This window comes from Scyliorhinus canicula, chromosome 12, assembly GCF_902713615.1.
Source record: "Scyliorhinus canicula chromosome 12, sScyCan1.1, whole genome shotgun sequence".
NCBI lineage: Eukaryota > Metazoa > Chordata > Chondrichthyes > Carcharhiniformes > Scyliorhinidae > Scyliorhinus > Scyliorhinus canicula.
The window spans coordinates 147,424,085-147,451,667 of NC_052157.1; the positions used below are offsets into that span (position 1 = coordinate 147,424,085).

The 27,583-nt window shown below is 46.9% G+C and overlaps 1 protein-coding gene across 7 annotated transcripts in view; it reads right to left on the reverse strand.

Moving 5' to 3' along the window:
* rap1gap2a (RAP1 GTPase activating protein 2a) overlaps positions 1–27,583 on the reverse strand; it is a 499,188-nt gene that overhangs the window by 306,529 nt on the left and 165,076 nt on the right. For all 7 annotated transcript variants that reach the window (XM_038814443.1, XM_038814438.1, XM_038814441.1 and 4 more), the window contains one exon: positions 12,759–12,794. In XM_038814443.1, coding sequence (XP_038670371.1) covers positions 12,759–12,794 — 36 coding nt within the window. The remainder of the gene's footprint in view (positions 1–12,758; positions 12,795–27,583) is intronic.

Below are 27,583 nucleotides of genomic sequence, written 5' to 3' on the forward strand. Positions count from 1 at the left end.
TTACACTACGGGCAATTTATCATGGCCAATCCACCTAACCCGCACATCTTTGGACTGTGGGAGGAAACCGGAGCACCCGGAGGAAACCCACGCACACACGGGGAGGACGTGCAGACTCCACACAGACAGTGACCCAGCCGGGAATCGAACCTGGGACCCTGAAGCTGTGACCCTGGGACTCTGGATCCTTTCCAAGGTCAGCACATCCTTCCTTAGATACGGGGCCCAAAACTGCTCTCAATACTCCAATTGGGGTCTGGCCAGAGTCTTTTATAGCCCCAGAAGTACATCCCTGGTCTTGTATTCCATTCCTCTTGACATGCATGCTAGCATTGCATTTGCCTTCCTAACTGCCGACTGAACCTGCACGCTAACTTTAAGAGAATCATGAAAAAGGACTCCTAAGTCCCTTTGTGTTTCTGAATTCCTAAGCATCTTCCCATTTAGAAAACAGTCTATGCCTCCAATCTCCTTCCAATGTGCATACCCTCACACTTTTCCACATTGTATTCCATCTGCCACTTCGTTGCCCACTCTCCTAGCCTGTCCAAGTCCTTCTGCAGCCCACCTGTTTCCTCAATACTACCTGCCCATCTACAGATCTTTGTAGCAACTGCAAACTTAGCAACTGTGCCTTCAGTTCCATGCTCCAGATCATTAATGTATATTGTGAAAAGTTGTGGTCCCAGCACCGACCCCTGAGGTACACCACTGGTCACCGGCTGCCATCCTGTAAAAGACCCCTCTATCCCTACTCTGCCTTCTGCCAGTCAGCCAATCCTCTATCCATGCCAGGATCTTACCCTTAACACCATGGGCTCTTAACTTACTTAATGGTCTCCTATGCGACACCTTGTCAAAGGCCTTCTGGAAATCTAAATAAATCATGTCCACTGGTTCTCCTTTGTCTAACTTCCTTGTTACTTCCTCAAAGAACTCTAACAGATTTGTCAGACATGACCTCCCCTTGACGAAACCAAGGTGGCCTTTGAACTGACGACTCCAATTCATTCACCCACATCTCAAGTTTACTCGTCCAGACGCACAACCACAAAGCTACCATCCCATGTACTGTTCAATACGTGGTGTCTGAAATGAAATGAAATGAAAATTGCTTATTGTCACAAGTAGGCTTCAATGAAGTTACTGTGAAAAGCCCCTAGTCACCACGTTCCGGCACCTATTCGGGGAGGCTGGTACGGGAATTGAACCGTGCTGCTGGCTTGCCTTGGTCTGCTTTGCAAAGCCAGTGATTTAGCCCTGTGCCCTGTGAAAGGCAAGCAGGATTACAGGGCTAGATTGTGTCTCTATAACCTCTGTACAGCAATTCCAGAAAGCAGGGGGCTATTTTTATACAATTACTGTCATCACCAAAGGTAGCTGAGACACAGAATGTATCCTTAGAATCTAATTAGTCAGAGAATTGGACAATTCCATCAAAGGGATATTGGTTGTTGTGAATGATCAATGTAAAAGATGCGGTTGATTTACTTCCTTGTTACATATCCCGTTGGGCACACAATGATGTGCAGCTTCTAATATCTAAACATGTTTACCATTCACAACGCATGAGAAACATTCAAAAATATTCAGCCAATTTCCCTTCAGTATCAAGGATCAAAGGATAATGACATTTACTTTCAATTAGATTTACTACACGGAGAGCAAAGCGATCTCTTATGGTACAAAGCAAATTCTCTTTCCAATCATATTAAGTCTGTTTGTGCTTTTACCCAATTACATGGACATGGCCACAAAACCAATTACGGAAAGCAGCGCTCTAAGATTACGTGACCCGACAAAATGTGCAAAAACACTCGGCGTTGGACGAATAGCATTCACGTTACTTCGGGATGTCAGGTAGGTGGATAGATCGGAAAAACTGGGACTGATCTCCTTGGAGAAGATTGAGATGAGGTTTGATACAGGTGCCCAAAATCCCAAGGGACCTGGACAGGTTAGGTGGTGAGAAACTGTTCCCATTGGTGGAAGGATTGGGAACCAGTGGACAGCGATTGAAGCTGGATGACTCGGGGAGGCGGTGGCGGTGGCCGACTGGAAGGGAACATGGTGATTGTCGCGCGATGTCCGTTCATTTGTTGTCGCAGCGTCTGCATGGTCTCGCCAATGTACCACGCTTCGGGACATCCTTTCCTGCCAAATCATCGACATGGATACCACCATTACACGTGAGAACACCACCCACCAGGTACGCGGTACATACTCGTGCGACTCGGCCAACGTTGTCTACCTCATACGTTGCAGGAAAGGCTGTCCCGAAGCGTAGTACATTGGCGAGAACATGCAGACGCTGCGACAACGAATGAATGGACATCGCGCGACAATCACCAGACAGGAATGTTCCCTTCCAGTCGGGGAACACTTCAGCAGTCAAGGGCATTCAGCCTCTGATCTCTGGGTAAGCGTTCTCCAAGGCGGCCTTCAGGACCCACGACAACGCAGAATCGCTGAGCAGAAACTTATGGCCAAGTTCCACACACGAGTGCGGCCTCAACCGGGACCTGGGATTCATGTCGCATTACATTCATCCCCCACCATCTGCCCCGGGCTTGCAAAATTCTACCAACTGTCCTGGCTTGAGACAATTCACACCACTTTAACCTGGGATTACCCCTCTCTCTGGATCTGTAAAGACTTGATTACCTGCAAATGCTCACATTCTAAGCATTGTCTGGCATCTTTGAATTTGTCTATATATATGTTTCTGGAACAGACCTCTTCATTCACCTGAGGAAGGAGCAGTGCTCCGAAAGCTAGTGTTTGAAACAAACCTGTTGGACTTTAACCTGGTGTTGTAAGACTTCTTTCTTAGGCAATACTGGCAGGGGTTTGAGGATGTCATGTCTAGAGTATTGAACACAAGGGTGGCAATGGGTCAAGAGGTGGCGATGTTTGGGGTTTCAAAGGCCCCGGAAGTCCATGGGGAGAAAGAGGCCGACGTTTTGGCCTTTGCTTCCCTGGTAGCCCGGAGACGGATCCTTCTAGCTTAGAGGGACTCAAAGCCCCCGAAGTCGGAAGCCTGGCTGTCAGACATGGCGAGTTTCCTGGGCTTAGAGAAAATCAAGTTTGACTTGAGAGGGTCGTTGTTAGGGTTCGCCCGGAGGTGGCAACGATTCATTAACTTCTTTGCGGAGAATTAATCGTCAGCGGGGGGGGGGGGTTAGGGGAATGTAGTATAGGGGGTCAATTAGGCAGATCTGGGTGGGACGGGTTAGGGCAATTGCACCGTGTACTTTGTTTATTGTACAGTCCTTTTGTTTTCTCGTTCTGTAATTCTACTGTTTACAATGCCAAAACATACCTCATTAAAATTGTTTATCAAAAAAATAAACTATCTGGTTCACTAATGTCCTTTAGGGAAGGAAATCTGTCGTTCTTATCTGATCTGGCCTAAATGGTTGACTCTTAACTGCCCCTCCAGGGCAATTAGGGATGGGCAGTTAGGGGTGGCACAATGGGCAATTAGGGATGGGCAGTTAGGGGTGGCACAATGGGCAATTAACGATGGCACAGCCAGATATGCCCATGTCCCAAGAATGTATATAAAAAAGCCTAAAGGCAGCAAACAGTGAGTGGTTCGGATGCATTGCCTGAGAGTGTGGTGGGGGCAGATTCAATTGTGGCTTTCAAAAGAGAATTGGGTAACTATCTGAAGAGCTATAAATGCACAGCTATGGGGTCAAGGCGGAGGGAATGGTACTGGCTGGGTTATTCTCACAGAAAGTAGACCGACAAGCCAAATAGCCTCCTTCTGTACTGTAATTCTATGAGTTCTATTCTAAAGTAGACTTTGGATCATTAATGATCAATATTTGGAGAGAAAAACTAGTCTGTGCGGCTGGAGAGGTACACCCCAGTTTTCAATCTGGGCCTGACACTTCGCAAAAGATTTCACCCCACATTTGCTTCTTTAGAAAATCACTTTAAATCTGTGTCCTCCCACTCTTGATCCTTTTACAAGCCGCAATAGTTTCTGCCTATCTACTCTGTCCTGTCACCTCACGATTTAAAACACCTCAATCTGATTCAATTTGTTATAAATAGATACAACGACTCAATCAGTTAGAAACTTAAATCTCTACATCTCTGTTTATCAAGCTCACCAATCAAGTCCACAGATGTGCAGGTTAGGTGGACTGGCCATGCTAAAATTGCCCCTCAGTGTCCCAAGGTGTGCAGGTTAGGTGGGGCTGCAGGATTACGGGGACAGGGCAGGGGGAGTGGGCCGAGGTAGGGCGCTCTTTCAGAGGGTCGGTGCAGACTTGATGGGCCGAATGGACCCTTTCCGCACTGTAGGGATTCTATCATTCTAAGCTACTACAGCGAGTCGTTGAAGCGAATAATATCGCTGTATTTAAGGGGCAGCTAGACAACCATTTGAGGGCGAAGGGGATAGATGGTTGTCATGATATGTAGCACACACACACACACACACACACACACACACACATACACATAATGATATACAGACAAGCAGCTAATGGACACGGAGAACAGGACATGACCAATAAGCAGGCAGGACACTCAGGGGTGGGATCGGACTATAAAAGACACGAGGCACTCACACTCCGCCTCTTTCCACTGATGAACATCTAGAGAGTCAGTCAAGGGTGTTGTTACAATCTCACACCTCCACCACGTGGCTAAGAGCGAGTCTGGTTCAGTCAGACAGAGTAACCACACTTAAGTTAGCAGAGAGTCGAACTCACAGAGAACTGTGCTAACTGTGATATTAGTTCAATAAAACTTGACTGAACTAACTTCAAGGTCTGGAGTATCTTTCTGATCTAAGCTGCATCCAGTTGCAGCCAGTGTTAGACCAGTGAACCTAACACGACATGATACCAGGAGACTACTAATTTAAAGTGGGCTTACTTCAGTCTGTTCCTTTCTGATCTAAGCTGCATCCAGTTGCGGCCAGTGTTAGACCAATGTACCGAACACGACAATGGTCATGATGATAGATTCAGATAAGGAGAGCTGGGAGGAGCCTCAAGTTGGACATAAATACCAGCATGGCCTGTTTCGGTGCCACATATCCTATGTCAGACAACTCCACCCTCCATGAAAGAGAAAGTGTCACTGCTCCGTTCCAATGATAAGGAATGAGTGTGGAAAGAGCTACACTTTTCACCCTTGATTTTTCGAGGCTTTTCCACCCTGCTGTGGAAATGACTAGCTCTGGGAATTGAACGTGTGATTGCTCGAATCCTCTGTAACCGCCACCAGCAGAGCTGAATTAATTCCTGGTGCATTCGTGATAGATAACCTGCAGTGACTAATGTTAATGAGGAAACACTGAAGGAAATACAATTGCAGATTGCTCAAACACTTCAGCTGCTTCCCAGGCAATTTCACAGCCCATCTGAAACACAACACAGAGAAATAACATTGCATTTAAATGGAAAAAAAAAACAGCTGTGTGTTTCCTGCGAATTCTATGACATCCGTTTGCCGGAGAACATGTCCAATGCTGTGTCTTAATTTAGAAGGCGAAAGACCTAGAGCCACCTTTTGGTATTTTAAACACAACTAGACTCAGAACTCATGCATTTCCAATGTGTGTCATACAGGTCGTCGTGACAAAAGGCCACATCTACAAATAATTGCAGCAAAAGGTGTTGGTGCGATAAATATTTACAGGGATGATACCAGAACTAAGAGATCAGGAAAGCCTAAATAGGCTGGGATTTCTTTCTCGAGAGAAGAGAAGGCTGAGGGGTGATCTATTACCTCACAATATTTTTACCCAAGTTCCTGGGTAATTTCAAAGAAGCCGCATGACTTGAACATATTCCTTTTGTTTGCAGAGTGCAGGTCCCTGGATACGGTAGCTTGGCGAGCCTATAGTTCCTGTTGCTTTCTCCATGGTCAATCAGAGTCGACTGGTCGACCAATCAGAACCCTTTTCTCCTATATTATATATAGTGTTAGTTTGAAATTTGGCATTCTTTTTAAAAATAAATTTAGAGTATCCAATTCATTTTTTCCAATTAAGGGACAATTTAGTGTGGCCAATCCACCTATCCTGCACATCTTTGGGTTGTGGGGGCGAAACCCACGCAGACACAGGGAGAATGTGCAAACCCCACACGAACAGTGACCCAGAGCCGGGATCGAACCTGGGACCTCGGCGCCGTGAGGCTGCAGTGCTAACCCACTGAGCCACCCGTGCTGCCCTGAAATTTGGCATTCTTGCTGAGTCCAAGATGAAAGGTTTCAGCAACGTGTCTCCCTTTTTCGCAACAAAAAAGTAAAACCAAACAAGAAGGGGTACGATCAAAAAGTCTGTAGATGACACGGAAATGGGTAGGGTGGTAAATAGTGAGGAGGATAGACGTAGACTGCAGGAGGGTATCAATGGGCCGGTCAGGTGGGCAGAGCAGTGGCAAATGAAGTTCAACCTGGAAAAGTGTGAGGTAATGCACTTGGGGAGGGCTAATAAGGTAAATTGTTCCACTATGAATGGTCAGACCCTGGATAGCATTGAAGATGAGAGGGACCTTGGAGTGCATATCCACAGATCCCTGAAGTTGGTTTGGCAGGTAGATAAAGTAGTTAAGAAGGCATATGGAATATTGCCCTTATTAGCTGAGGCATAGAATACAAGAGCAGGGTGGTCATGCTGGAACTGTATAAAACACTGGCTTGGCACTGCATGCAGTTCTCGTCACCACATTATAGGAAGGGTGTGATTGCGCTGGAGAGGATGCAGAGGAGATTCACCCGGATACTGCCTGGGCTAGAGGGTCTGATCTATGATTGGAGATTGGATAGGGAGTCTGGAACTCACTGCCTGAAAGGATGGTTGATTCAGAAACTCTTGTAACATTTAAGAAGTATTCAGATATTAATTTGCGCTGCCATAACCTTCAGGACTATGCGCCGAGCACTGGAAAATGGGATTGGTGCAGTCAGATCATTGACTTGTTCATGGGATGTGTACATCCCTGGCTGGGGCAGCATTTATTGCCCACCACTGGGGGAACTTAAAGAGTCAACCACATTACTGTGGACCTGGAGTCACATGGAAGTCAGGTAAGACCAGCAGATCTCCTTCCCTAAGGGATTTTGGTGAACCAGATGGATTTTTACGACAATGGTTTCATGGTCATCATTAGACTTTTAATTCTAGGTTTTTATTAAAGTCATGTTTCACCATCTGCCCTGGTGGGATTTGAACCTGGGTCCCCAGAGGATTACCCTGGGTCACTGATCCAGTGACAATAGCACTGCACCACTGCCTCCCCCTGCATGGGCATGAGGGGCCGAATGGCCTCCTTCTGTGCTGTAAACATCTATGAATCTAAGTTTCCTTCAGGTTTCAACCTTAACACGAAATTGCATTCCTTTGAATTCCGACAACGATCTTTGCTGTTCACTGCCAAAATTCCTAGTTCCCACACCTTTCCAGAATAGAAACTACAATTGTTTTAAATTGGGAACATAAGGAGTAGGAGCAGGAGCTGACAGCCCGTTGCCTTGCCATTCAGTTCGATCATGGATGATTTTCGCCCCTCACTCCACTTTCCTGCATGCTCCCCATATCCCTCGATTCCCTGAGAGAACAAAAAGCTGTTAACTCCATCTTAAATATATTCAATGACAGAGCATCAGCGTCCCACTGGGGTACAGAAATCCAAAGATTCACAACCCTCTGAGTGAATAAATTCCTCTTCGTCTCAGGTGACCTCTTACTGTGCCGTTGTTTTCTAGATTCCGTTGCCAGGGAAGATATTTTTTTCAGCTTTTATGTTTCAATTAGATCAGCGCTCACTCTTCTGAAGCCTCAGAGAGTAGGCCCAGTTTACACAGCCTCTCGTCATAGGAGAACCCTCTCATCCCAGCTACCAACCTGGTGAACCTTAGCTCTATCAACGCAAACCTCCAATGCCGCAATGTCCTTCTTCGGACGCGTGCACTCAAAAATCTCTGAACGTCAATGCTTAGAACGCTTGTGTCTTTTAAAAATCTTCTGCTTTTCTGTTCTTACTGCCAACGTGAATAACTACGCAATAGCCTGCTGCTATATACGGCATAAAGAAAATCGAGAAGAATTCAAATAATATTTCAGGCAGCATAATTGCTACTCGTCTGGGTTTTACTGTTTGATGAAAGCGTGGTTAAGGTTGAAACGCTCGCCGCATTTTACCAATATTTGGATCTGCACTTGAACTGGTGAAACCTACTAGACCAAAAAGTGGAAAGGGGGATTAGACGGGAAAGCTCTTTCGCAACTGGCACGGGCACGATGGGTCGAATGGCCTCATTGGACCCCGCAATTCCCATGAGTCACTGAAGTCTGGTCGGATCACTCACTGAGTCCACTAAAGAGAGGGTTGTACGTTTCTGTGCAACAGTTAGCAAAATGAGATTAATATTTAGCCCAGTTAAACAAAGTACATACCAGTCATCAATAAGCTACCATTTACTCAATCTGACTCATCTGTACAGTGACCTTTATTGGACAATTTAAGTTAATTGGTTGTTGAACAGGAGATTACACACCAAATTTAGGAGAACACAATTTCTTCTTCTCGGTTACCATGGTGCACACAGGTTTTCTTGAGTGTTTAGTATCGAGAGACATTTACTCTTTTTTTGAAAATGTGTTGAAACGGCTCTTAAGGGAATTAGGGCAGGAAATTGCCTGTGCTTTTGTCTTCGAAGAAAAAGCCAGTATTATAAACCTCCTTACCCAGAGAGTGGTTAGAATGTGGAACCTGTTACCCTGAAGAGCAGCTGAGCTGATCAGCACGGTTGTCTGCGAGGGAGACAGGATAAGTAGGTGAAGTCACGTTCTGTGTACTCTGCTACCAGAAAGATGCTCTTACTCTCTTGTGCGCCTATTCCACATCACTCACTAACCTTTATCCTTGAGGCCATCCATTTATGCTGATGGCTTTACGTTGCAAAGCCATGTCAAGCCGAAACTAGGTTGAGAGCAGCAAAATTGAACTTGGGACCTGTGGGCAGAGCTTAATCCGTACAGTATGGGCTAGAGTCAAACACAAATCAGGGAAGTGAAAGGACAGTGTGCTCTCTCGCTGCTCCACCCTATCCCTTAAATGGGAGTTTTGCTTCCACCGATGTTTTAATATGAGTGCAGTGTTTAAGAACAGTGTCTTCATTTTTCGGGCTGTTCAATCTTAAACATTTTCATCTCGACTCAAGTTCAAAGCAACTTCCAGGGATTGAAAGGCTTTGGCACGGCAGAGATTGCAAAGCAGATGGAACCATTCATGTGTAAGTACAGGAAATACCTCCCACAGCTTCAACCAAACCACAGCTATCAGAGGCACATGGACTGTGGAGATCAGAATGGCAGATAGTTTATCTATTTTCTTGATTTGTTCATGGGATGCGGGTGTCACTGGCTAGGCCAGCGTTTATTGTCCATCTCTAATTGCCCCTGAGAAGGTGTTGACAATCTGTCTTCTTGAACCGCTGCAGTCCATGTGGTGTAGGTATACCCACAGAGCTTTAAGGAGGGAGTGTTGGAATGTTGACACAGTGACAGTGTAGGAACGCCAAAATATTTCCGGGATGGTGTGTGGCTTGGAGGGGAATTTGCAATGGGTGGCAGTGTTCCCATGTGTTTGCTACCTGTGTCCTTCAAGGTGGTAGAGATCGTGGGTTTGGATGGTGCTGTCGAAGGAGCTGTGCCGAATTGCTGCAGTGCATCTTATAGATGGTACACACTGCCTCCAGTGTGCATCGGTGGTGGAGGGATTGAATGGTTAAGATGGTGAGCCAATCAAGCAAACCGCTTTGTCCTGGATGGTGTTGCTGGTGCTGCACCCATCCAGGTTAGTGGACAGCATTTCATCACATCTCTTACTTGTGGCTTGTAGATGGTGGACAGGGTTTGGGGAGTCAGTAGGCGAGTTATTCGCTGCAGGATCCTAGCTTCAGATCTACTCATGTAGTTGTAGTATTTATATGGCTAGTCCCGTTCAGTCTCTGGTCAACGATAGCCCCTAGGATGTTGATTGTGGGGGATTCAGCCATTGGATGCCAAGGGGTGATCACCAGATCCTGTCTTGTTGGAGATGGCACTTGTGTGGCATGAATATTACTTACTATTTATCAGCCCAAGTCTGCATGTTGTCCAGGTCTTGCTGCATTTGGGTTTGGGACTGCTTCAGTATCTAAGGAGTTTCAAATGGTGCTGAACATTGCACAATCATTAGTGAACCTGCCAACTCTGACTTGATGATGGAGGGAAGGTTATTGCTGAAGCAGCTGAAAATGGTTGGGTCCAGGCCACGACTCTGAGGAACTCCTGAAGTGAGTCCCAGGGCTGAGATGATTGACCTCCAACATTCACAACCATCTTTGGCCAAATGCTGCCTCGCTGTCAAGGGCAGTCACTCTCATCTCACCGCATAAAGGGAAAAGCATTCAGTGTGTGTCAATCTGACACAAGGCACAGAGGCCTCAGCCATTAGGGCGGCACGGCGGCTTGTCACGGCAACGAGGGCCCGGGTTCGATCCTGGCCCCAGGTCACCGTCCGTGTGGAGTTTCACATCCCCCCCCCCGTGTCTGTGTGGGTCTCACCCCCCCACAAACAGGCAGGGTAGATGCCTTGGCCACACTAAATTGCCCCTTAACTGGGAAAAGAAAAAGTGACCTCAGCCAGGGAGACAGTTCAGTCCCTGGGTTGCTTCAATGCTGTGGAGGCTAATGGGCTCCGCAGAGGAAGAAAAGCACTTTGGCATGCCTCTTAGATGCCACGTCAGGGACAACAATGACAGAGGCTCGGGAACAGAAGGACTTCCTTTCTTCCTGGCTAATAAAGAGTTTGACACATACGATAAAGCCAATAAGCCTGAGATTTAAATTTCCAAATGCATTGGAGATCAGGAGAGGAAGCCTGTTCACCACTGAAAAGAGAAAACATTGTGCTCCCGTCTGCTCACCATCCTCCTGTCAAGTGCATCGGACAAAGTGCTAGAGAAATGTCCTATTAGTTGACTCCTTCCATGCATTATTTTAGCAAGTGTATTATTGACATGAGATCCGTGGGGTGGTTCATTAAATTTCAATTGCTATTGTGAGCATATTATTTTCTTGAAAACAAGATTTCTCCTAACCTCTTCATATGCACTTACTTTCTGCTCCGTCGGGTCATATTCAGAACCAACAGCCTGGCCATATGGACTGTACTGTCTTACGGACATTATCTGCCACATCAGAAATCCCAGTGGGACAACTCTGGGCGCTCCATTGTTCCACTGGAAATACTTCAGCCTTTGCGGGTGCGATTGTTGATCAGTAACATGTTCCCAGCCTCCATTCCATCATTGGAGACTTCTCCAGGAAGATGTGACACACAGGTCACTTCACCAGCATGGCAATGCCCCTTGAAGGGCTAGTTAGATTGAGTTAAAAAACTGGCACTGCAGGTCGTTGAAGAGACTTTCAAATCCTCACAGACTTCAGCCTCCTCAGAGTTGCTCTCTAGTTATCGCTGCTTTACTCTTGCTCGTTCTGGCTTATTACGCTGTGTCATTGTCATGGTTCTACTCTGAACCCATTTATGGGTATACAGTACTTAGTGAACAGCACGGTTTCAAAATAAATGCTTAATATGCTTTTGCAAGATGTAAAAGTTTGAGGCCCGAGCACTAATCCCTGTGGCACACCACTGGCTAAATCTTGCCAAGCAGAAAAACACCCATTTATGCCCACCGTCTGTTTTCTGTTAGCTTGCCAATGTTCTATCCATGCCAATATGTTACCCCCCTACTCCAAGAGCTTTTATTTTTCGCAGTAACCTTTGATGTGGCACTTTATCAAATGCCTTCTGGATAGCTAAGCACAGGACATCCACCGGTTCCCCTTTATCCACAGCACATGTTTTTTCTTCAAAGAACGCAACACATTTGTTAAACATGGACCAGGATTTTACTGCCCCACCCAGGCATGTCTCCCCCCAGTGGATGCAATTAGCCGTTTAAGCCCCTGTTCAGATTGGCGGGACCGTGAATCCCACCAGAGAGGAGGGGCCCTAAAACCCTGGCCATGATTGACCTTTCACAAAACCATGTTGACTCTGCCTGATTACTCTCAATTTTTCCAACTGCCCTGCTATAACATCTTGAAATAACAGCCTCTAACATTTTCCCTATGATGGATGTCGAGCCGATTGGCCTGTGGTTTTCTGCTTTCTGTCTCCCTCTCTTTTGAATAAAAAGAGTTGCATTTGCAAATGCAGTTAACAATCAATTCTCCTGTCAGGGGAGGAGGGGGAACGGGAGATTGGTTCTTCAGATCTTCGGGCAAAGCTAAGGGAAAACCAACAAGTTAATTCCCGGCAAATATGTGAACTTTAAAACATGGTTTTAATATGACACAAACTAAACGACAGACTCTGTAAATCATCAGGTAATTATATCAGGTAGAAAAGAATGTCGGCGGGCCCCTGGAGATGGTTGGTAAGGTGTCCGTGGGGTACATTAAACTATTTTACAGAAAACAACACAATTCCTCAACTCCTGCAAATCTCAGCTTTACAAGCTGTGTTAAAACAAAAAAATCAGATTCAAGATCGTGAAAGTAAGCCACAAGGTGAGAGATGGGGCAGAACGTTCTTTCAAACTCAACACGAACAGCATGAAGCAACACTACATAGCATTTTGACCTGAGAAGATGGAATGACGCCTACAGCAACAGTCTGACTTGCCCAATATCAAGTTCCAAAGAGGCCAATGTACACACGTGAGTTACTCACCTCTGCCTCAAGGCAGCCACAGTGGACTTGTCGATCCTGAAAAATAAAAGATAGTTGAAACTTAAATCATCTGCACATAATACACCTGGTAACATAGACTTCCTTTTGAAATAACATGGTCCTCCAAGAGGTTAGTACGTACTAGGGTTAGATTTTAAATCTGTCCACTTTACCGGCACTGAGTGGGTAATCAGATAAAAGCCAGGTGATTTACTCAGCAATGTTCTACCTAGGACAGTAAGAAGTCTTACAACACCAGGTTAAAGTCCAACAGGTTTGTTTCAAACACGAGCTTTCGGAGCACTGCTCCTTCCTCAGGTGAATGAAGAGATATGTTCCAGAAACATTTATATAGACAAAGTCAGAGATGCCAGACAATGCTTAGAATGTGAGCATTTGCGGGTAATCAAATCTTTACAGATCCAGAGATAGGGGGTGATCCCAGGTTAAAGAGATGTGAATTGTCTCAAGCCAGGACAGTTGGTAGGATTTTGCAAGTCCAGGCCAGATGGTGAGAGGTGAATGTAATGCGACATGAATCCAAGATCCCGGTTGAGGCCGCACTAATGCGTGCGGAACTTAGCTATAAGTTTTTGCTCGGCAATTTTGCGTTGTCGCGCGTCCTGAAGGCCGCCTTGGAGAATGCTTAACCGGAGATCAGAGGCTGAATGCCCTTGACTGCTGAAGTGTTCCCCGACTGGAAGGGAACATTCCTGCCTGGTGATTGTCGCACGATGCCCGTTCATTCGTTGTCGCAGCATCTGCATGGTCTTGCCAATGTACCACGCTTCGGGACATCCTTCCCTGCAGCGTATGAGGTAGACAATGTTGGCCGAGTCGCACGAGTATGTGCCGCGTACCTGGTGGGTGGTGTTTCCACGTGTAACCTGGTGCGGTCAGACTTCTTACTGTGCTCACCCAGTCCAACGCCGGCAACTACCACTTCATGGCTACCTAGGACACACCGTCTTACATTTCAACCCCCTACTCCAACAAAGGCAGCCACTCAAGGCCAGTCAGGATCCTTCCTTAAGCAGGTAATATGTGGGCCAGTGACATTATCCAATGATATCGCCAGGCTCCTAACTGTGACCTGAGCAGGGACGCCATCAGATAAACGTAAGGCGGAAGGAGATTGGAAGCAGAAGAGACCATTCCAGGTAAGTTCTTTTTTACTTTGGAGAGTGAAATGGGAGTTAATGTTGCCAGTCCAAATATAACCCATCTTGGGTACACAGGTGAGTTCCAAAGAAAAGCCATATTGGATTTGGAATGTTAACTCCCGTTTCTCGCTCCACAGATGCTGCCAGACCTGTTATATTCTTCCAGCACTTTCTGTTTTAATTTCAGATTTACAGCATCTGCGGTATTTTGCTTTTTTTTGGTTCAACTTTCTTGTGTAGAGGCAGGAGGCGAGGGACCTATTATCTGGACTCCCGCAAGGAAGTCTTAGGAGGTTAGGCCTCCCCTACACTGCCTTTTTCCTGCTCAACCCACCTCTCTATCCTGAGATCCTCTACCAAGCTTTGAGCCACATATTGATTTGAGCTCCAGAGGATGGTCAAGGTCCAAGGGACAAGTGGTCGACTACGTAAAATTCCAGGGGCCATATACGGGCCAAACCTCACCCATCACTAGTCTACCAATGAACCCTCCATGTACAACCAAAACCTCTCACGGATTGGACTCGTCCTTTTCAATGGTTAATATTATGCGGGATCCTCCTTGCTCTTAAGTGCAACACAGTGCAGCCTGTAATGCAGCATATTCCAACAACGGATGCCAACTTTGCACAATCCAAAATATGGAAACTAAAGATTACAGTGAACCGGAAAAACCTGTTAACCTGGGACATATTTGGGCTGAATTAAACTGACTCCGATCCAACTGATTCGTGTCCGTAAATATCGCCCTTGCCTTTCGTATGTCTAGAATCAGAGAGCAGATTTTCCACTTGAATACTCCAAGCCAAGTGGGAACAGACACTGGGAAATTGCCCACTCCTGGTCCTGTGATAACGGTCATAAGATTTCACGGATGAAAAGCCATCAGCTGGGAGTTTGCACTTTCCCACCATCCACTGCCAGCATGCACCAAGGGAAATGAAGTTGAACATCTCCCTGCCAATCTCTCTTCTGTGCGATCTCATTTGGCAACTATTGAAAAAATGCATTGCCACATATCACAGTGGATTTCATCCTCTGCTGGCCGTAATTACTGTGAAAGAGACAGCATTTAAAGACCATTTTCGTAAAAAGAAAGAGGGAGAAATCTCATGGGTTGCTACTCTGCAGGTGGCAATCTGGGTACTGGGTAAGAGTTCCTGCTCTTTAACCTCCGGGATCTGGGTTTTGCCGTGAACAAGCAGGAGCAGAACTTTAACAGGTTCTGCAAATATTTCCCCTGAAAGACGACTGCACAAAAACTACAGGACTGCAGTTTAACTGTTGAAGCGACATTGAATTTCTGATTGGTGTCATTTAAATGGCGTTAGTTCAATGCATCAACGTCAGCGTTAACATCATGCTGACTGTAAAAGCGAGGCCTGTGATTTAACCCTGAGCAATTGTGTTTCAGTCCTGGCAACACACCATCATATTTCCACTTCAGTGTGTTTGCAATGCTACATTACCACTTGTTTGCCAGATATTGAAGTAGCTCACTGTCATATATTGCACTGACAACGACTGGATTAGATTGTGTGCTTAAAGATTGTTTTTAGCTATATGAATTCCTGTTTGTTCTCTTTTTGGTTGTGGCTGTGTTTCATGTATTTATACAAATGCCTTAATAAAAACATTTTTTTTTAAAGATTGTTTTTAGAAAGAGAAATGAAGTTTGTTGGCATATCTGTGCTTTTCCAATTTGAACTGAATTAAGAAACAAACGTCAATCCTCTGGTGACCTGCATTCTGTTTCCAATCTAATTACCCATCCCTGCTCTTTTCAACAATCCTTGTGCTCCTGGATATTCCATTCAAAATTCTCATCCACACATCCTCGTTTTCACTCCACCTTATCTTGGCAATCTCCTCCAAGCCCAATGTCTGAGGCTATGCTGCCCAATCATGTGGGCTGGTTTGGCACAGCGGGCTAAACAGCTGGCTTGTAATGCAGAACAAGGCCAGCAGCGCGGGTTCAATTCCCGTTCCAGCCTCCCCGAACAGGCGGCGGAATGCGGCGACTAGGGGCTTTTCACAGTAACTTCATTGAAACCTACTTGTGACAGTAAGCGTTTATTATTATTATGTGACTGGTGTCTCGCATTCATTTCTATCACCCCTCTGCCCATTGGACCTTCAGTCATTTCAGCCCTACATTCCTCCTTAAAACACTCTGCTGGCTTCCACTCCTATCCAGCTTGCCAACTGCGAGGGATTATGGAGAGTCCTTCTCCATTTTGGCTGCCCCCATAGGTTTGTTACCATCCTCCGCCTGCTTCACGATGACATGCAAGCTGTGATTCTGACCAATGCATCCACTACAGACCCAATTCATGTTTGGACTGGGGTTAAGCAAGGTTGTGTCATCGCACTAAAGCTCTTCCTGATCGTTCTTGCTGTAATGCTCTATCTCATCCTCAGCAAGTTCCCGACTGGAGTGGAGCTAAAGACCAGAACAAACAGGAATCTGCTCAACCACCACCGCCTGCAGGCCAGGTCCAAGGTCATCCCATCCCCTATCATTGAACTACAGGATGCAGGTGACGTTTGTGCCTGCACAACTCGGAGGCCGAGCTCCAAGCCATTATCAATACCTCCAACTATGCGCTCATAAGCATAGGCCTTAAGCTAAACATCTGTGGAACAAAGGTCTTTCCACCAACCTTCCCCTGCCATACAGCACTGTAAAGCGGTTATCAAATCCACGTCAAGGTCTTGGACAGCGTGAACCGTTTTCCATACCTTGGGAGCCTACTATCAACAAAAGCATACACCGACGATGAGGTTCAACGCCATTAAAATGGTGTCCAGCAAGGGATGCTGGGAAAAGTGGTCAAGGCTATGGACAATCAGGCTGCAGATAAAATCAAATAAAAGTTGCAGAAAAAGGCTTTGCAGACTTCAAATGATTTCACAGGTTGATGCGAATAACATAAGCAAAAGGCCATCTCCAGGATCAATTGAACTGTCCTGTTAATCACACTTGTTTACCAGACACAGGGGCACCTAACCTCCTTATTTGGAAAGTCTACATCAGGGGTGGGCAAACTTTTCCGTGCAAGGGCCACATTCAGAAATTCACAATTTTAAAGGGCCACATAGTATATTAAGTAAAATAATTACTTCACCCGGTTATGATTCTGGGCGCCTCATATAGAACATAGAACAGTACAGCACAGAACAGGCCCTTCGGCCCTCGATGTTGTGCCGAGCAATGATCACCCTACTCAAGTCAACGTATCCACCCTATACCAGTAAGTAATCCAACAGCCCCCCCCCCCCCCCCCCCCCCCATTAACCTTAAAAAAAAATTATTAAAAAAAAATTTAAAGAAAAAAATAATTTTTTTTAAAAATGACTTGGTGGGCCACATAAAGACCTTTGGCGAGCCGCATGCGGCCCGCGGGCCGTAGTTTGCCCACCACTGGTCTACATGCATTCAATACCTTCAAGCATCACCACTGAGTGCCCTCCCTATAATTGGTGTGGCAGCCCCTGATTGGACTTGATCCATCTGGCTAATCGAGCCCTGATCAATTGATTGACAAATGACCCAGAGACCGCCCACCAAGAGTCACGAAATTCAAACAGCGTAAAAGTTACTGCACAGATTAATTCTTTCTCTTGAGCAGCAGAAACGAACAATGGTGACTTCCACCGGCTAACGAAGGAGACCATCATACTATCAACAGAAGGAAGACCAGAGCCAGAAGCGAACCAGATTGATAACCAACTAACAGAGACTACAAGACTGGAACTACAGATAACAGGCCTGTATCTGCCTAGCACTTGTCGGTCACTGCCATGTTAAGATCTTGGAACCATTGGTGTATAGTGTAACGTATGATTGGGAGTATGTGATTAACCATAACCATTGTGTGCGCGTGAATAAATATTGTTCTATTTTATAAACTGAGTCTCATAGTCATTTGTGCACCGTATACGGGTTAAGATACACTGTGGTTTAGAAAGGGCAACGCTGCCTTTAATGTGTCAGCGCAGCCCTCGGTCGCCTGAGGAAGAGTATTTGAAGACTAGGACCTCAGACTCGGCACTAAGCTCATAGTCTACAGAGCTGGAGTGATGGCCAGCCTCTGGTATGGCTCAGAAACATTGACTATGTATAATAGGCACCTCAAAACCCTGGAGAAGTACCTCAGAACTACCTCCGCAAGATCCTGCAAATCCATTGGCAGGATAGGTCTGTCTTCTCACTCAGGCCAACGTCTCCAGCATTGGAGCAGTGACCACGCTCGATCAGCTCCGTTGGACAGGCCACACTGTCCACATGCCTGACACGAGACTCCCGAAACATGCGCTCTGCTTCAACATGGCATGCGGGCACCTGTAGGGCAGAGGAAACCCTTCAAGGACACCCTCAAAGCCTCCTTGAAAGAGTACAACATCCTCACTGACGCCTGGGAATCTCTGACTGCCCATAGTTAAGGAAAGGTATCCGGGAAGGAGCTGAACACCTCGTGGTTTCATCGCCGAGAGCAATCTGAAGGCCAAGCATTGACAGTGACAGGAGCACCTGGCAAACTGGGCGACCCCTACCCCTTCCACCGTCTGCCCCACCTGTGATAGAGACTGTGGGATACTTGGCATCCACACTTTATTCTGAAAAGTGGCCCGAGTATGTTAAAGACACAATGGAGATGGATTTTCTCAGCATTCTTCATGCCTACCGCCTTTGCTTTTACGAAGGTTCGGCAGAAGCACCATTTATATACATGCAATCTGGATGGTGAGTGGGAAGAGCTCAGAGAAAATTCATCCCCCACCCCAAACCTACAAGTCCCCGTTGTTGCCAGCTGTTCATTTGGTAAATGGTTCAAATGGCAAAAACAAAATAAATATCCACGCTTTGGTCGGACGCAGAGGGAATGCACGGTTCGCACAGTCAGTGTTGTGAGCAACCAGCACACACCTCACTTCACTCGCCCTTGCTTTACATGCGAACCACTTCAGCCATACCGGTAGTCATGGGGCTGGTTTAGCACAGTGGGCTAAGACAGCTGGCATGTAATGCAGAACAACAACAGCACGGTAGCACAAGTGAATAGCACTGTGGCTTCACAGCGCCAGGGTCCCAGGTTCGATTCCCGGCTTGGGTCACTGTCTTTGCGGATGTCCGCACGTTCTCCCCGTGTCTGCGCGGGTTTCCTCCGGGTGCCTCTCACAGTCCAAAGACGTGCAGGTTAGGTGGACTGGCCATGCTAAATTGCCCTTAGTGTCCAAAAATGTTAGGAGGGGTTACAAGGTTACGGGGAAGTGAGGGTTTAAGTGGGTCGGTGCAGACACGATGGGCCGAATGGCCTCCTTCTGCACTGTATGTTCTATTTCTGTTCTGGAGAGTTTCCTTATGCACCTAACATGAAGGAAATTTGGACAATACTATCTAGTCATTAAAAAAAACAGAAAGGCAGAGGGCGCGATTCTCCGCAAATGCGGAGAGTCGTAAAGGCTGCCGTGAAACCGGCCGTGTTTCACGGCAGCCTCCGCGCCCCCTCCTGGGACCCGATTCACCCCCCCGGTCGGGGCTAGCCCCGGGAAGAACGGCAGCGCGGGCTTAGCGAACGTTCGCTAAACCCGGCCGCCAAGAATCACGGCGGCTGACGCGCACGATGACATCAGCCGCGCATGCACGGGTTGGACGGCTCCAACCCGCGCGTGCGCAGATGACGTCATCGCGCATATGCGTCAAACCCGCGCATGCGCGGTCCGTCATGCCCCTCAGCCGCCCAGCGGACTGATCCTGCGGGGCGGCGGAGGGACAAAGAGTGCGCGGGAATCGGACCCGCTGCCCGCGATCGCAGGCCATGCCACCCTTGGCACGGCCGTGGTGCGGCCATGCCAATCGGTGGCATGGTTGTGCAGAACGGTACTTTGCGGCCGTTTTCATGAACCGTGATAGCAGGTGTGTTTAAATTCGTGAAAACGGCCGTAAAGGCCTGGGAAATCGGCCCATCCGCTAGGGGAGAATCGCTGCTCGCCGTAAAAAAACGGCGAGCAGCGATTCGTGTCGTGGGGTGGCCGTTGGGGGGGGGGGGGGGGGGGGGGGGGGGGAGAATAGCGGGAGGTCGGGAAAAATGTCGGGAAGGCCCTCCCGCTATTCTCCGACCCGTCGTGGGGGGCGGAGAATCGCGCCCAGAGTATTTCTTAAATGAAAGTGTTGATGTTCAAATACACCTGGGTACCCGTATTCATGAGTCACTGAAAGCTAATGTGCAGGTGCAGCAAGCAATTTGGAAGGTAAATGGTATAAATAGCACGGTTCGATTCCCGTAACAGCCTCCCCGAACAGGCACCGGAATGTGGCGACTAGGGGCTTTTTACAGTAACTTCATTGAAGCCTACTCGTGACAATAAGCAATTTTCATTTCATTTTCATGTTGGCCTTTATCACAATGGGATTTGAATGCAGCAGTAAAAATATGTTGGTGCTATTGAATAGTGCTTTGGTGAGAGCGCACCTTGAATATTGTGCACAGTTTTGGTCTCCTTATCTAAGGAAGGATGAACTTGCCATAGACAGAGTGCAAAGGAGGTTCCCCAGACTAATCTCTGGGATGGCAGGATTGTCCGATGAGGAGAGATTGAGAAAACTTTGCCTGCGTTCTCCTGAGTTTCGAAGAACAAAGGGCGAGCTAATTGAAAGTTACAAAATCCTCGTGGGGCTCGACTGGGTAGATTTGGATAGGGTGTTCTTTCCGCGCGATGAGTCTAGAAGCTCAGAATAAGGGGCACGCCATTTAAGACTGAGATTAGGAGGGATTTCTTGAATCAGTGGGTGGTGAATCCTTGGAATGCTGCACCCCAATGGGCTGTGCAGGCTCAATCACGGAGCATATTCGAGACGGAAATCGGAAGATTTCTGGATACGAGTTTCAGCAAGGGATGTGGGGATAATGTGGGGAAATGGTTTAGAGGTAGATGATCAGCAATGCTATGTTTGAATGGCAGAGCAGGACGAATAGCATACTGCTCCCATATTTCAAAGCCAAGTCTCTCACAGGTCTACCAAAGTGTGTGGAGAAGCTATCTCATTGCATTTTCAGTTAAAAGTTCCATGCTCACTGTAACCATGTTAATCATGTTTCATTAATAGGACACCAGAAAACATCCTAAATTATTGCAAAACTGTGTTCAACTAACGTACACAGTAGTTGGACAAACACATTTGATCACATTAGCTGTTCTCATCCCCTGCCAAAATACTGTACAGCATACGTTATTTAAAGAATAGGATCCAGAGCCTTTTCCCAGGGTGGAAGAGTCAATTACCAGGGGGACATCGGTTTAAGGTGCAAGGGGCAAAGGTTTAGAAGAGATGTGTGTGGGAGTCACCACTGTTTGTATATATTACACATATGAGAAGTAATACAGTAAGGCTCCTGTACTACAGGTACAGGGGTAGATCCCTGCCTGCTGGCTCCGCCCAGTAGGTGGAGTATAAATGTGTGCTCACCGAGCTGCAGCCATTTCGGCAGCAGCTGTAGGAGGCAACACATCTCTGTGTAATAAAGCCTCGATTACACTCTACTCTCGTCTCGTCATAATTGATAGTGCATCAATGTGTGAGGGACGTTTTTTTTAACGCAGAAGGTAGTGGGTGCCTAGATCTCGCTGCCGGAGGAGGTGGTAAAGGCAGTTACCATAGTGACGTTTAAGGGGTGTCAAATACATGAATAGGATGGGAATAGGGATCCTGGAAGTGTAGAAGGTTTTAGGTTAGACAGAGAGCATGGTAGGCGCAGGCTTGGAGGGCTAATGTGCCTGTTCTTGTGCTGTACTTTTCTTTGTTCTTTGATAACCCGGCCCAAAATTCCTTTGAATGTGCTCGCAACGGATTACTCCAGGATTGTGCCAGCAACTGTACAGTCAGTGGGCGGGCACCTAATTACTGTGGGGCAGACAGGCACAAGTACCACTACTGATACATGTCTGGAAACTCCAGAGTGTCTGCCTTCCCCAGATTTTGACAATCCTAGCCATGTTTTCTCAGTAAGGAGGCCAATGCTGATTTAATTTTGTTTTCTTAATCTCACCTTCATAATTCTTCAGATTTAACCTGGCTGCTATTTAATAATAATCTTTATTTGTGTCACAAGTAGACTTACATTAACATTGCAAGAAGTTACTGCGAAAATCCCCTAGTCACCACACACCAGTGGGATGAAATCTGCCATAGGTCCTGTCACCTCATTGGGTGTGACAGCCTCCACTGATACCTTGGGCTCAATTTTGTGGCACCACAAGCTATTTCCAACAGATTGCATTTCGCCGGTAGGGGAAAGTGAGTGCTTCATAGCTCACACATGAGTGAAGTCTAAACTGAACAGGACTGTCTGAATTCAGTGCGGAGTTCATGCAGGTCCATTTGTGTTACAGCAGGTTTCTTTTCCTGCACTGGGCAATTATGAATCTTTAGAGAGGTTGTAAATGCTCGGGAAGGGTGAACAAAGTGTATAGAACTGTCAAGCTTTAAAGCTATTTAAATGGCCAGCCTTTTAAAAGTAAAAAAAACTACCTTTTTGTGACTGAGAGTTGTAAAAATTCTGATCTAGCAGTTTCAATTGCCGTTGTTGACATAATCCTAAATGCTATCATTCTAGGATTATCAATGGTTAGCTATTTTCCAAAAGCTAGCATTACCACCATTGAAGGGCAGGTGAGCTGTAAATTCACAGTTTGATTGACAGCTGAAAGCTGTCTTTGGTGTGGGATTATAAATACAAATTCTTCTTTTTATAAGGGATTAAATGCTTGAGGGGATTTAGGGTGAATGTTTGTATATGTATGATAAAGTCTGGAATAAATATTTACAATTTTATTTTATTTCATCCCAGCAGGGTTCATGCCTTTGGTGGATAATGTAAGGGCATGGAGGGAGTAAGGGCAAATGATGGTGGGTACAGGCATGGGTTGGCATGAATTGGCACTAAGTAGGCATCGGGGCTAAGTGGCCATGGGGATGGGTGGGGTCTTGGGTTGGCACTAGGTTACCATGGGGGCTTTAGAGGCCATTGCAATGGGTGGGCATCATGGGTTAGCATTAGTTGGTACTAAGTCCACATAGCAGCCAAAATAAGCCCTGGGGATGGGTGGGGGATCCTGAGTTGGCACTAAGTTGGCATAGGGGCTACAAGTGGCCATGGGGATGGGTGGGGTCTTGGGTTGGCACTAAGTTGGTAGAGGGGCTGTAAAGGATCATGGTGTGGATTGGGGCAGTGTGGGTTGGCATGTATGGGCCTGTGGAGCCGTCGGGGTGTGTAATAGGTGAGGGGTGAGGGCCTAATGACTAAGATAATAACTGGGACGGAGTTCCAGAGAACCGAAGTGTGCCTTTTAACCGGCGCGCATCAGCTTTGCGCCGCCCTGTTAGCCACCTCCAACCTGTGTCCTGATCCACGTACCGGATTCTCTCCCACCACTGCTCCCCTGGAGCGAAAGGTGCACCATTTTCCCCGGGTTGGGTGCACTAAGCAGGGAAACTTCCTGAATTGAGCTATCCGCAGTTGGTTCGGAGATCCAGCAGAGTCAAAGGACTGGGACTTCCCAGTGTAGAGAATCACGATTCTTACCCACGGCCTTTGCTGACATTTATTCCGTGTAAAGTGCAGATGGAGGTTCCACCATAGCGAATGCAGAAGATTGGCAATACTAGCGAGGAGCTTAGGCTCCCTCTCTCTCTTTTGCCCTATTCACGTCAAACCAGAAAAATGAAACCTAACACTTATGCTGAGCTGCCAATTTAATACTTTCTATTCGATGAGCTGAATGAAATTCAAATCATCAAATTTAATAGCGCGCCAATCTATGAATGTAGTCAAAACAATTGTTTACACTGCTTTGCATTTAAGGAATGGCCCTCTGTTGAACTTGGAGCCTCTGGTCAATATACCTAATGTTGTTTGACAAAAGAGGCAGATTACATTGCTGTGATCTTTGTCAAAGCCTTTGCATCTGTATCGAGTCAGAGTCAAAACTAAACCTTTATTTGGTGTTTACAAAATCTTGTTATAACTAGGACTGGTAAAAGGGCACCATTGTACAGAAAAAGCTTGTGGTGTCACAAGATGGAACTCCAATTGACATGTTTCTTTCACGCTCGACTTTTAAGAACATAGAACAGTACAGCACAGAACAGGCCCTTTGGCCCTCGAGGTTGTGCCGAGCATTGTCCGAAACCAAGATCAAGCTATCCCACTCCCTGTCATTCTGGTGTGCTCCATGTGCCTATCCAATAACCGCTTGAAAGTTCCTAAAGTGTCCGACTCCACTATCACAGCAGGCAGTCCATTCCACACCCCAACCACTCTCCGAGTAAAGAACCTACCTCGGACATCCCTCCTATATCTATATTTACTGACCCATCCTTCAGCCCCCTCCTCCAAGTCATTGATAAAAATCACAAACAGCAGAGGACCCAGCACTGATCCCTCTGGTACACCACTGGTAACTGGTCTCCAGTTTGAAAATTTTCCATCCACCACCACGTATGTGATAGCCAGTTACTTATCCAATTGGCCAAATTTCCTTCTATCTCACACCTCCGTACTTTTTTCATCAGCCGACCATGGGGAACCTTATCAAACGCAAAGAACTTAATAGAACTGATGTTGCCGGTGGCAAATATTAGGAGCGACTGCAAGTAAAAGCGGAGGGACCACTTCTCTCTGGTAACCTTTCAAAAGTGAAAGTGCTGGAACATGGAACCAAACATCTGGTTAATTGGAGGGACAAGGTGATCATCGATAGATGTTTCTCTGACCTGAAAATGACTTGCTTCCCTTTGAATTTCCATCCCTCTTTTCTCACAGGTTTGGACTTACGTTGGGGTACAGATCCCTCGCATTGATTGTGCACCAGTGCCTTTCCCAGTGTGCCTTGCTTCACTTGTCTAGCCTAAGCTGAAAGTGCCATTAGGCGACCATTTTGTTTGTATGTTGGGGGTGGTGGTGGTGGTGATTTGGCAGGGAGGGAGGGGGGGGGGGGGGGAAGAAAGAGCGCGGACTGGGGAAGGGTGCCGTCACATCTTACTAACCCATATCCTATTTTTAAAAATAAATGTAAGGTGCCCAATTTTTTTTTCCCCAATTAAGGGGCAATTTAGCTTGGCCAATCCACCTTCCCTGCACACCTTTGGGTTGTGGGGGTGAGGCCCAGGCAGGCACGGGGAGAATGTGCAAACTCCATATGGACAGTGACCCGGGGCCGGGACCGAACCCGGGTCCTTGGCGCCGTGATACCGCAGTGCTAACCACTGTGCCACTATCCCACCCTCGCCCTATTCTATTCTTACTCAACGTGCACACGTGCATATTTTCCAGCAACAGGTGCCTCAAGGATTTCCCAGGCCAAGATCAGCTAACTGAGAATAGACATTCATTAATTAGAAATACACAAACACCTTTCTTGTTATTTTGAAACCATTCTGATATGATGGCTTTAATAACTTGAGAAGCCAATGATCGTGGAACAAATGTTTATTAAACTATGTACAATACTCTGCCCCCAGCAGTAACTCTCTCCCAATCCGGTCATTGTACAGTCAACCAACAACTCTGGACCCTGCTTGGGCAAACATTCCCCAACCTGGGAAGCTCGCACTCCATGGGTCCCCAGGGGAGATTGACAATGCTTCCTCCATGGTCTTTGACAATGGCGTCATGGTGGCAGAGTGGTTAGCACTGCTGCCTCGCAGCGCCAGGGCCCTGAGTTCGATTCAGGCCTTGGGTGACTGTGCGGAGTTTGCACTTTCTCCCCGTGTCTGCGTGAGTTTCCTCCGGGTGCTCCGGTGTCCTCCCACATGTCCAAAGTTGGGCAGGTTAGGTGGATTGGCCATGATAAAATTAAACTGTCGGTTAGGTGGGATTATGGGGTTAGGGTGGGGGAGTAGGACTAGGCCAGATGGGGAGCTCTTTCAGAGGGTCGGCGAAGACTCAATGTGCCCAGTGGCCTCCTCCTGCAGTGTAGAGGTCCGATGATCCTATGGCTCTCGCTTGTTTCTCCTGAACTAGAAATGTTCACTGAGCAGAGCACATTTCAAGTTTCCTTCTTTACTCTGCTGAGGCAATTCTGGATTCAATTGGCTAAAACAAATAATTCAGCAATGATGTAAATAAAGTAACTTGATGGTTGGGCTGAAATATTGAAAGTAAAAATGAAGCAGACGAGACTTCTAAAAGCAAAGCCTTATTTCAGTGACAGCTTCTTACTGCTCGAATTCGGTCTCTTGTATCCGTTTGTATTTTCAGTCGGGTTTCTACACATGACTTCCTGTAGTGACCCATGATTTTTTTTTTCGTTTCAAAGACGGTTTGGATTTTTTTTTCTTTCGACACCACTTCCTCTTCTGCCAGCCGAATCGCTTGTTGTTGGCGACGTTGGTCGAGCGATGTGCCCAAGGCAACTGTGGAACCTGAGCCCATGATCTTTTGACTTGGAGGTGAGACGTTACTCTGCTAATTTAACCCAGTTTCCAATCGCTTTGTGCATTCTCTGACTCCATCTTAAAACAAAAGCAATTCAAAACATACGCAGTAATGACCTAATCCCTGACGAGGAGTGGTGACACTTGAGGTTTACGAACATTGCAATTCCAAAATATGTCCTGAGCTGGAGGCCTTTCCCCCCCCCCCCCCCCCCCCCCCCCCCCGGCATCCCTGGAGGCCTCCCCCGCACCCCTGGAGGCCTCCCCCCCCGGCTGGAGGCCCCCCACCCCCACCACCTCTCCCTGGCCCCTCCTATCGTACCTGCCAAATGCACATAGGACCAGGGAGGGACCATACAACCCTGAAGCATTTTCCTCCCCACCTATGTAGTGCCATATTGGAAGATGATGTTTATATCAGGAAGTAGTGGTACCTTCCCTGGGCTCTCCCAATGGGAAAATAGGACCTTCTAACGGTCTTTTCTTCCTCAAATCTGGCCTTTAAATGACTTACCCAGGGACCAGCTCCAATTGCCTTCAGGGTGTTTCTGCCTCTTCAACTTTTCTTCAAATGCTTCAACGCTGTTGGCATTTTCTTGGCATTAGCCAGCTGGCTCTTGTCAGTGTGAGTTACACTGTGCATTTACGGATGAGCGCCAACCCGGAGAATTGGTCAGGGTTGGGGCTTTATCGGAGAGGCAGGCGGAATTCACAGTCCTCCTGGCCAGGACTCCCTTCCTGTCGGAGGTAACCCGGGCCCGTGCGTCAGTCCTCAGGACAATATCTTCTCTCAAACTTTCCTTTCGTTCTGAAGAGGCAGAAGAACAATGTGCCACATTCCAGGGTCAGCATCAGGAATCTTGCTGCCTCTGACCTCATGCTGCAGGGAAGATACATTCGCTAAAGACGTGCTTCTGAAGGCTGGGTGCCTTTCACGTCTGGTGTTAGCCCAGATTGCTGAATTAAGCACCCAGAATGCTAATGTCATTTTTCTCATTACACAGTGTTCCTGTTCAGTTAACCGCTTTGCTCTGTGAATCCTTGACTTCCTGCTCATCCATTCTCACTTGCAGGTGCCTGTCATGATATGCAGGCACACACACACACACACACAGACACACACACACAAACACATAATGATATACAGACAAGCAGCTAACGGACACAGAGGACAGGACATGACCAATAAGCAGGCAGGACACTCAGGGGTGGGATCTGACTAT